At 45.4% G+C, this 11,188-nt stretch overlaps 1 protein-coding gene across 3 annotated transcripts; it reads left to right on the top strand.

The window, feature by feature from the left end:
• Positions 1-5,408: 5,408 nt before the first annotated feature.
• Positions 5,409-10,911, top strand: LOC133899683 (protein ROLLING AND ERECT LEAF 2-like). Of its 3 annotated transcripts, none has more exons than XM_062340722.1 (6): positions 5,409-5,663; positions 7,501-7,582; positions 7,666-9,154; positions 9,243-9,460; positions 9,536-9,759; positions 10,292-10,911. In XM_062340722.1, the coding sequence occupies exons 3-6, from the start codon at positions 7,735-7,737 to the stop codon at positions 10,884-10,886; spliced, it is 2,457 nt and encodes an 818-aa protein (XP_062196706.1). In that variant the 5' UTR covers positions 5,409-5,663; positions 7,501-7,582; positions 7,666-7,734; the 3' UTR covers positions 10,887-10,911. The 3 variants fall into 3 exon arrangements, with proteins under 3 accessions (XP_062196706.1, XP_062196704.1, XP_062196705.1); XM_062340720.1 differs by having other exon boundaries at positions 7,663-9,154; XM_062340721.1 differs by lacking the exon at positions 5,409-5,663 and adding an exon at positions 5,694-5,947 and having other exon boundaries at positions 7,663-9,154.
• Positions 10,912-11,188: the final 277 nt, after the last annotated feature.

The raw sequence follows: 11,188 nt of genomic DNA, 5'->3' as shown, positions 1-11,188 counted from the left end.
TCAGCCGTAGTCCATGAGCACAGCAAATGGCTGCCACTAAATTCCTGCTGCCTCGGCCATCAATGCGGGGGTCATCAATGTGGTTGTGTGCGTGTGTGTGGGCAAACTGATCATTCACTGTGCTCCTGCAATTTATGTGCCATAAAACTGTACTGTTCAGATTTCTCCTCTCTTTCTCCTTGGACCAAATTCACACTAGAAATACCCCGCTAGTAGTCGTTCAGGACATTGATATGGTTTTCGAGGCATATGTTTCCAGACTTTTCTAATAATACATTATAAAAAACAATGAAATTATAGTGACAAAAAAGTTCTTTCGATGACGAATCTGATGATACCATTTTTATGCAGCAAAGTCAAGTGCTCTCAGGTATGTCAATGAGCAAATTTTTAAAAGTCTGGTTGCACATATTCTAGGTCCAGGTCTATTTTGGACTGGACTGGTAGACTACTGCTTGGCTACAGATTTGGAAACTTTGTGTAGACTTTTCTCATCCTCTCACGTCTCGAGATCCACAATCTACTGATGGCGATAGCATCTGCCAACGACCTACTGGACTTCCTTGGTGCAACGCTGAACTTGCTGCATCTGCCATCGCCAGCAAAGCAGGTGCAGGTAGCTGTGCAGAGTAAGCGATGTGGCCTCTCTTTGGTCCAAAACCCTCGCCATGCACGCCAATTAGATGCAGGAGGGAGTTAACTCTCTGGCAGCAGATCGTGCGATGAAGGAAAGTAGGAAACGGCTGCATGCTTGAATGCAGTCTCAAAGAGTAGGAATCAATCTTAAAGTTCTTGCTTAGTTGCTTTATATACAGTTTGCTGTGCTGAAGAAAGAATATGTCGTTGGATTTAAGATGGTGGTTTAGGTAAGTCAGGTACTTAGATGCATGGAGAACTGTCAGCAAGACATGGACAGGAAATGAACATACAGATGCAGATCATGCAACTGCAGCACAAATAAATACTACCTAGCATTTGGATCCTGACCCTTGCAGCCGTACCATGAGCCTTGGACTCTTTTTGCAGTGAGTGAGCTGTGTGTGTCACACCCAGTCTTGCACTTGGCACTTGCAGTCTAGATTCTACTATACACTAGTACAACAAGTAGCTGAAGGGAGACAAGAAACACAAGTTGCAGATCCATCCATTACTCGTTTTGCTCTTGCAAGTTGCAGACACAGGAAATGCAAGCAGACGCAAGCCTGGTTCTTGAGAAGCTACCTGCTTTTTTTGAAAGAAATTTTCATGCCAGCTTTTCCTGCAGAGTTTACAATTCAATTGAAGTAACTGATACAAGGAGAGGAAAAATGTATCCACCACTGTTTGGTCCGGCTTTTCTGGCTTCCCAAACACAGCCTGAATGCATGCCATCCATTGGTCAGTGGATGGTGCAGACTCTTTCTCACAACATATAATAGTGTAATTTTTCCTTGCCTTTTTCTTGGTGGGGGTCCCACATGGTACTGATGAAAAGAGCAAGCTAAGATTCTTGCTGTGTCCTGAGAGCTGGTCATGCAGTTGATTAAGGTTCATTATCACTGTACTGTGGATCTAAGCAGCAGTAAACTAAGACAAAAATGGCCATGCTTGCTAATCATTCATATCTTCTTCCGACTGATGGGACATTGAAAAAACAGGGCTTGTTGTGATTGTTATTTCCCAGGTTTTTACAGTGTCAAACCCTTTGCAGAATTTTTCAAAAAAAACTTTGTAGGCAGCAATTGGAGGATTTAGGTTAGTGTGGCATCCGATGAGGAAGGAGTTGGAGTCTGCCTTTGTTTTCTTTCTAGCAGGAGATGGGCAGAAGGATAGAAATTGTTGTTAATGCTTGACCTATGGAAAGACATTGTTTGTCTTGTTTCAACATGTGCACTTGAATCTGCATTCATCCCTTCTACCATCTCACAATCAGTTTCAGAAATTGAGACAAAAGTTTTGAGTTGTTAACAGAACCTCTGCTGACAAAATTTTGTTAAAAATTGTATATGGTCCCCTGGTCAATCTGTGTCTGGAAAACTTATCATTTGCAAATGAGGTTCAATTGCATGAGGTTCAATTCCAGTGAAGTGGAAGGAAAAATAAACAGTGTTCTCTCTCTATCAAATCACTGTCTGTCCAAAGAGGGCCTAAAAGAGTTGAGAGTTTTTGAACCAAGGGCAAGGGTATTTGCCGCAATTAGGCGTGCTATCATAGTAGTACCAAGCAGCTAAGCTCAAGATAAAGGCGCGAGAAAAAAGGTGTCTAAAAAAAACCAGAAGCATGGACACTGCGACGAATCTTTCAATCTCTTTTGCTTTTTCACCCCTGAGAGAGAGGCAGGTTAACAAACCGTGCTTTATCCTTTTGAAAATTCCCATGCATGCATGCTCCTCTCCGTCCATACAAGAGGTCCTTTCAGACCGCTTTGGATTTCGAGTCCCTTCCTCTCCCTTGACAAAAACTCAAAAAAAATCTCGCATTTGTAGAAGTACCATGTACATAGCGATCAATTCTGGCGTGTACCATCAAATCAGAATGTGCTTCTACTAGGATGAAGATCTAAGGATACCCAATTTGCGGATTTCTAGTGGAGATCGCCAAAATTAGAGTTCATAACCAATCAAGGGTACATAGTAAGTTGTGTCTACTTGAACTCATTGCCTTCCTCCAACCTATATTCCACGGATGTTTACTCCCGTCCCGAACTAACATTCACAAAGATCAATGTTACACCTAAGATGAACATGAAAATTCTACTAGGACATGTAGAAACATAGTTTATGTTTATTTACGTTGAGATTTATGCTAAGAGGATAGGTGAAAAAATTCATAAGGTATGTAAGAGAATCAACAGGTAGATGATTATCCGATGGTAGGGATGGATGATCGAAATAAACCGTACGTAAGAACATACGGAATTGTATTTCCCTACGTATGACCAATCCTGATATGTCATACTCATACATACAACAGAGTTGCACTAGATTAACTTGTGGCATCACAAGATTTGTTTCTAGATAAACCTCTAAACATAATCCAGACAAGTTGAGTCGTGTCTAGAAAAAAAAAAGAGAAGATCAAAGAATTTAGTAGATGAACGGGAAGGCTACAAGGACCCCCCCCCCCCCCCCCCTTGCTTCAAATCGATCGTAGCCACCTCTTAGTGCAACATGGCATCTCAGGAACCTTCATCTGAATTGAGCAACACCTTAAAAAGAATGAGGAGCATCTATTCTCCTGATCCTTTTTTGGGACCCTTGCATTCTTCTTGATCGGCTAAAAAGAACTTGTAGGGCAGCCCACAGCTTGTGCATGGCAGCCAGCCAGGTGGAGCATGCAGTGAGTGAGTGACAGTTCGTATGATTGGCGATCACATTCTTCTCTGGATCCAATGCCCTGTGTCTGATCAGCAAAAAATATATTTTGGGGTGCAGGAAAAGGTTTTGGTTTGTTTAAAAGCGTTTCTCTCTCTTTTTTCGAGCTGTTTAAAAAGCGTTTCTTGGTGCAACTGAATTGTCCCCTAGAGGAAATGAGAGAAGTGTGAAGCGTCTAGAGCGGCATGCATGAAGGCCATGCTTAACTGACTAGCAAAACAGAATTCAGAAATTTGAGCAAAAAATGAACAAAAAAAAGGACCCCTTTTTAGATGAGAAAGATGGAGCGAGCTCATGTCGTGAGAGATTTCTCCTTGTCCATCCAGTAGGATGGAATTGCATGGGCCAAAAAGAATTAACATAAAGCCGGTTTGGTGATTAAAATTGTTAAAAATTCCAAAAACTTTTGCAACTTTCTGCAAACGGTCCGAGCTTCACTGGTATGGCCACACCTCATCTTCTTATCATGTAACGTAAGAAATGCTGTCGTATTGCATACCAACGGAAAAGAAATTTATTTATATTGAACAGCTCGCGGTAAACACCAAAGACCGTGTATTTTTCTTTGAACCGGACAGTGATAGTTAATATTGATATAGCAGAAAAAAAATAAATAGCCTAGGAGGCTACATACTGGTGAAAAAGCAAAAAAAAAAAAAAAGAGCAACAACTATAACAACAACAAAACTATAATAGCTAACAACAATAGGTCAGACAAATCAGATTATAACATGCGTCACACGACAGAGACAACACAAAAAGGCACGGGTCAAAAGCCGTCGTACCACACCACCCGGTGCCACCCGCCCTGCACTCGTGCACATCCACCTTCTGTCATGCTGCCACCAAAAACTCATGGCCACACCATGTGCGCAGTCACCTAGATGCCACCAGCAACGACAACCCAACTCCCTGGTGGACTCAACCACGAACTCCACCGTCGCCACCTGCGGCTATCAGAACCAGACAAACGCATCGAGCTTGCCATTGCAATGCAGGGCAAGTGACCGTAGATCGTCGCCATGCAATGTCGCACACCCTTCCTTGCCGCCACCATGCTGCCACCACCTCGCGTCGTCCCGCACTAATCATGCCGTTGCCTTGCAGGGCAAGTCGCCGCAGCACGCCGTCTTGCACGCCAGCCATGATGTCGCATCAACCTAGACGACCACGGCTGTTGTCGTCGAGATAGCTGCCATAGTACGGGACTAAACACAACCGCCATCTGTGGCCTTCGAGAGAGCCACCATCCTCATGATGTTTACATCCGCTGCGCAAAAGGCCACCATAGCTAAAAATCATGCCCTCCACCCTCTAGTAGATGCCACTGCTCCGCACGTGGCCTCCGCACGCCACCCTCGCCGTGCCAAGGCTGCAGAACAGCAGATCCGGTAGGGGCTGGCACCACCACCCTTTGTTCCGCCCGGATCTGCTCCACTGTTGGTTTTCCATGTCACCACCGGGGCACAAGCCTACTCTCGCTTCGGATAGCAGCCATTGCCAGCCACACCGAAGCCACAACGCCGCTGCTAGCCACGCGCCGACCGGCACGCGTCGTCAGTTGCAGTCACATGTCACCCAGATCCAATTAGTAGGAGGCTGCCACAGCTCTGCCATCACCGCGTGTTAACCGGCACACGATGCCACCCATTGCGTAGATCCGATTGCAAGGAGACACCACAGGGGAAATAGCTCTGCCGTCGCTGTCCTTGCTGACATGTGGACTTCCAACGGCCCACTCAAGTGGCAGCGAGGCGAGATGAGGCGTGGGAGAGGGGCGACGACACTAGGATTGGGGTGGCCACCTGAGTCGTTCACGTGGAGCGATACATATTTCTCTTCGTTACATTTTGCAGTATCTTGAAATTAGGATGTTCCTTCGCAAAAGAAAGAAAGAAATATAGAAATTACATGCAAAAGATTTCCGGATACCTAGTCTGTAAGTCAGAAGTTGCCCGAAATGAACGAACAAATGTTACAGAGATCCATTTTCCCGTAAAATGGCAAGGAATTACATGAGTGAGGGACTGAGCGGGGGGGGGGGGGGAGGTTCACACCTCAATTCAGTTTAGCGTCTCACTGACTGCTCCCTCTCCCCTTTTCTCTCTCCTCCCATTATCTCTTCCCCCGGTGATTTTTCCTCCTTTGAAGCCTTTTGACCGTTGTAGCCTCCCTCCCTCCCCTCTCTGCAACCCGCAGTCCCGCACTCCCTCTCTCTCTCTCTCCAGACTGCACAAAGCCTTCTTCTTCTACCACTCCTTGTTCTTGTTCACACACACAGCCTCCCAGAAAGAGAGAAGGTGGCCTCAGGTATAGCTTCGATCTTATTCTAATACAAATGCATATAGGTTAGGTTGCATCGCTCCTTTTGTTCTCGCCTCTGCTTTTGTTTTGTTTAATGTTCGCAATCGATGCGGTTGGATGATAGGTTTGTGGGGCCAAAGTAGAGAGAGAGAGAGAGAATGTGTGTGTGTGTGTGTGTGTGTGTGAGGTGAAAGAAATGGAGGGTTCTTGTGGAGCTAGCTGCTCTTGATCTTTAGAATTTTGTGCTCCCTTTTGAGCGCTTCAAGAACATGTATGCCCCTGGTTTCTTGGTATGCCCTCCTCCCCCTCTATATGTTCCGTTCGTCGCCTTTGCTTCCTTCGCACTTCAGAATGATGTGTTCCTATTCGTCCGCTCTTCATTTTTCTTTTTCTTTTTTTTTTCTTGTTGCCTTATCGATCTTTAATGCGGGAACAGGAGAATCGGTCCCAGTTCTTGCTGCAACAGTGTTTTTTCTGTTAATCTTTTCGTTCGTCCAAGATTTCCTCCCTTTCCTTTGCCCTGGCTCCTCGTACCTTAGGAGTCAAGATTGTGCTTCAGTTTCTCAGGAGATGATGAAATTAGTTTGAAGCAATATATCCCTGTTTTCAGTGTTTGGTCCAAGATTTCAATTTTCCTTGTTTCAGCATGGATTTTTTTGTTTTTTTTTTTTTGCGGAAGATTCAGCATGGATTTTGTGCTGTTCAAGCGTGAACATGTGTGGCCTTCCATATTTTTAGTTGGGTTCATGGTTTCACCGTTTGTTTCACATCTTGGCATACAATGGAGAGATTTTAGTATTTTCCACTAATGAGCAATTACCCCATACAATGAGCAATTACTTGATTTGTTCAAGACCAGTTTTTTAGTGCTAGCAGTAGTTTTATAGATATTCCCATTTCACTCCATTTTCTTCTGAAGTTAGCAAGAAAAATTGAACATTGGATTCCTCTCATATGTAGCAGTTTCACTCCTCTGAATTTCTGTGCTGCCAAGACCTTTTTTTTTTAAAATAATCTGAATGTGCAAAGAGACAAAGTTTATTATTAGGTCCAACTATCACCAGGACTTTCGGCTTTTCCTGCAATTTTGTATGTTTCCGTGTTTTTACATTTGCCTAACTGCTTAAACACCTGGAATCGGTTAGTTCATCAAATTCCATCAGTTTTGCAATGCCCAAACTTACAATCCTCCTCTCCTTTTACTGTTAAATCTTCAGCAGCTGATCCCTCATTTCACCTCTGTGATATCTTTTTATTGCATTATGTGCCCGGTTGTATTTTAAAGACATTAATAATTCTCTTATTTGTATTAATCTCCATGGAAAATGTTTTATTTTTGTAATTCCAATGTACCCTGATCTTCGAGGCACTGTCCTCTCTCTCTACCTTCATAGTACCCTGAACTGAATTTAGTTTGGTTGTCGAGTCCGTTTACTGTAACCATAATTATGCAAGTAGCAGAAGGTAGGGCCCTTCATTTCTTGCTGGCCCAAGGATTATATTCCTTAGTTTCGTGCTTCCTTAGTCCTCTTTTAGAAGAAAGAGAATGCTGTTGCTACCGAACAAATGTATACTGTAGTGTAGGGTATTTTGCAGTGGGGTATTTCATTTGCAAAGGAGCATCTTCCAGAGGTCTTGTAGCTTTCATTCTACTTGTGGGAAAGATAATTTCAGGGCTTGATAAGTAGTCAAGTAGATGAACTTCATGTTCTCATGGTTTTCGACTTGCGCCTGGATAATCTATGCTTGAGTTCTGTGTTGATACATGTAGTAAGTTGATGGTATATAATCATTGTGCATCATCATTGACATTCTGAACTCTCTGAAACTTGTCAAATTGCAGGGTTCGTTCAGGTCATCTTCCTGTTCGTCGGCTTCAGCAGCAATGCACTTGCTGCCAACAAGCGAACCTTCTACAGTTTTAGGTAATTTCTGCAGTGATGGCAATGTACCTGGTTTCCTGAAGCTGAAATTTATCTGTAACCTTCTGTTTGTTTATTTTCAGAAGTTACAAGCTCAGAAGTTATGATCCAAGCATGACGGATGCTTGAACATTACAATACAAGGCTAAGGAGAGATGGGATGTGCTGCTTCCAGGCTAGAAGATGAGGAGGCTGTCAAGATGTGCCGTGACAGAATGGACTTCATCAAGCAGGCACTGGAGCAGCGCAACCGCTTTGCATCGTCTCACATTGCCTATATTGAGTCCTTGAAGCATGTTTCGATGGCTCTCCAGCGGTTTGTCGCTGGAGATGATCACCATGAGCTCATCTTCGACCCATTCATCTCTCCTGTCAAGCAACAGAAGCCAGAGACGCTTGGCCTTCCTTATGGTTCATATGAGAAGCGGACTGTTCATGTTGCAAGGTACTTGAGGTCAGGACCAAACCCATCAGTTTCAGTTGAGGAGCGCCCACGTCTGGTGGAAACAGTCCGCGTCGAATCACATTACCCCATGGACAGCGACAGCGGCATGGATAGGTTCTTGCCAATGCATTCCTCACCGATGAGATCGTCTTCTTACTATCCACCACCTTATAACAGGCCAAGCTACCCACCTCAATCAGCCCAGGAACCAGTGAGGAATTCTTCCTGTTACATGCCTTATGACAGGCCAAGCTATGCACCTCCATCACTCCAGGAGCCAATGAGGACTTCTTATTACGCGTCTCATGACAGGCCAAGCTATGCACCTCCATCACCCCAGGAGCCAATGAGGACTTCTTATTACGCGTCTCATGACAGGCCAAGCTACCAACCTCCATCACCCCAGGAGCCAACAAGGACTTCTTATTATGGGTCTTATGACAGGCCAAGCTACCCACCTCCGTCACTCCAGGATCAGGACCAGGAACCATCATCGTGGGACTTCTTCTGGAACCCATTCTCGTCGCTGGAAAGCTTTGCACCCCGTCCTCGGAGTAGCTATGACAATGGTGTCACTGATGATGAATTGGCACGGTTACAGCGGGTAAGAGAGGAGGAAGGAATCCCAGAACTTGAAGAGGAAGACGATGAGTGCCAAGAACATGTACAAATGCACAACAGAGAGAAAAATGAAGAACATGATGATGAGGACGATGATGAAGATGAGGACGAGGATGAAGATGAAGACGAAGACGATGAATGTGGGCATTCAGATGAGAGATGTATGGCTTCTAATGAGGGTGCCTGCCCAGTGAATTTTGAGGTCAATGCCAAGCAAGAAACAAAGGGATTTGGATCCAAAGGTGTTCAGTGCACTGAAGCACCAGAACCTCGCAAGATAGTAGAACTTGAAATCAAGGCACATAAGAAAGAACTGATGAGGAACAAAGTAGCAAATGCAGAAGAAACTCCTGGTTTCACAGTATATCTGAACAGAAGGCCTGCGAGTCTAGTCGAGGCCATGAAGGATATCGACAGTCAGTTCTTGGGGATATGCGATGCTGCTCGGGAAGTCTCATTGATGTTGGAGGCATGTAGAGCTCAATACTCAACCTCAAACGACCTTTCCGGTACCACTTTTACAAACCAATACTGAAGTTGTTTAAAAGATTTCAGATTTAACACTCACTGAACTTACTTGTGAACTTTATAATGCAGTAAAGATGCTAAACCCAGTTGCACTTTTACGCTCCGCATCGTCCCGGTCATCATCGTCCCGGTTCCTTCTTGCTCCCTCTAGCTCAATAGAGGATCTATATGACAATGAGACAAGCAGCTGCTACTCTGAAGAATCTTGTAGTACAATGTCTGGAAGTCATCACTCTACCTTAGATAGACTGTATACATGGGAGAAGAAATTATACAAGGAAGTAAAGGTATGGTCTTTGCCAGGAACTTACACCAGTAGATGAATGCAAGGAAAACCCATGATTGTTTTTTGTCACTTGTAGGCGGGTGAACGGTTAAGAATCGAGTATGAGAAGAGGTTGACGCATTTGAGGAACCAGGATGTGAAAGGCGAGGAACCTTCATCTGTCGATAAGACTCGAGCAGCATTGAGAAGCCTGCATACTCGGTTGAAGGTGTCAGTACACACAGTTCAGTCGATATCAAGGAGGATTGAAATTCTAAGGGATGAGGAGCTGCACCCTCAGCTTATGGAGTTGATCCAAGGGTATGCTTCTGTTCACTATTGGGATCCTGTGTAGTGAAAACTTTCTATATATTTACCACCTGTGAATCACTCCATTTTTTTTTTCTTGGAGTCACATAATAAAGCTCTTAGGTTAGGAATAAAATGTTGATTATTGAAAGGTGTCAACTATTGGATCAACCATGATTAAATAAAGACCAGCTAAGAGAGTCCAACTTCAGATACATGAAATTTACTGTTGACCCCATTAAAGTTGTCAGCAAATGTAATGTGAATAGCAAATTTCATCATACTTCAATCATACAACAAGCATATTTTAATAGAAACATAAGTAGGGGCAGGTGGCAACGATAAGTCTGATTAGCTGTTGATCAGGCAGTATAGCTTATAATGTTATCGTGGTATACCATATACAGATTGTGTAATGTAACAACCATCGAGAGTTCAGCTTACAGAATCTCAAATGCAGCATGAAGACCTGAAAATAACCAAGAAATTTTCGAGATTGCAAATTGGCAATCATGAGTGGTGGATCTGTCCTTGTGTTGTGCAGGCTTTCTCGAATGTGGCGCGCCATGGCTGAACGTCACAAGGCTCAGAAGCGCACCATCGAGGACGCCAAGCTTCTCTTCCACCAACACCACCCCTCGGCTGCCACCGCCATCTCCCTTGGCCCTCCGGAGGCAGCAACGCCCCCTCCGGCCGCCGTCGCACTCGAGTGCGAGATCCGGGCCTGGCGAGGAGCCCTGGAGACCTGGCTGTCAGCGCAGCACGCCTACGCGCGCGCACTGGCCGCGTGGGCGCGCAGATGCCTCGGCATTGGGGGCGGGGCGCGCGCCGCCCATGCCGCCGCGCTGCCGCCGGCGTTCCTGGTGTGCATGGAGTGGGCGCGCGCGGTTGACGCGGCGTCCGAGGCGCGCGTGATGGACGGGCTGGACTTCTTCGTGGCCGGCGTCGGGTCGGTGTGCTCAGGCGCGGCCACCGGCATGGAGGGCATGGAGGGGCGCGTGCTCTGCGCCGGCATGGCCGCGGTCACCGGCGCCATGGCCGAGTTCGCCGCGGCATCGGCGGACAGCTACGACGCGGGCGTCGCAGCCGTGGTCGCCGCCGCGCGCGCGCCGGAGCGCGGGAAAGAGGAGAACCTGTGACAACACCACAGCACTAGCAACTCCTCAAGCATGTATGTTCTTGTAATTGATAATGATGCTATTACAAGACTGGTTACTGTAGCTGAAGCATGATTGCTTCTAGTTTCAGTAGTAGTGTTACTTATGGAGATGCCATTGGAGTCTGATTCTTCTGTTTCGGAGAGAACATTCCTAATATCTATTTGTGTTTGTAAGTATGAGGTTTAACAAGTACTGGTTAGTGTGGGTTAGTGTTCTCTTTTAGGGAGTCTGTGATGGCCAGTTAATTTTGTTAGGAACTGATGTTTTATGCTGGCCGGGAT

This window comes from Phragmites australis, chromosome 18 (genome assembly GCF_958298935.1).
Source record: "Phragmites australis chromosome 18, lpPhrAust1.1, whole genome shotgun sequence".
Taxonomy (NCBI): Eukaryota; Viridiplantae; Streptophyta; class Magnoliopsida; order Poales; family Poaceae; genus Phragmites; species Phragmites australis.
Note: the sequence above shows the minus strand (reverse complement) of the source record. Positions and strands in the feature narration are given on the sequence as shown.

Excerpts from the sequence above, each read along its gene's own strand:
- LOC133899683 (XM_062340722.1), top strand. The coding sequence starts at position 7,735 with ATGGGATGTGCTGCTTCCAGGCTAGAAGATGAGGAGGCTGTCAAGATG. Across the intron at positions 9,155-9,242 it reads AACCTCAAACGACCTTTCCG|TAAAGATGCTAAACCCAGTT; the intron begins GTACCACTTTTA and ends TTTATAATGCAG. Across the intron at positions 9,760-10,291 it reads CTTATGGAGTTGATCCAAGG|GCTTTCTCGAATGTGGCGCG; the intron begins GTATGCTTCTGT and ends TGTGTTGTGCAG.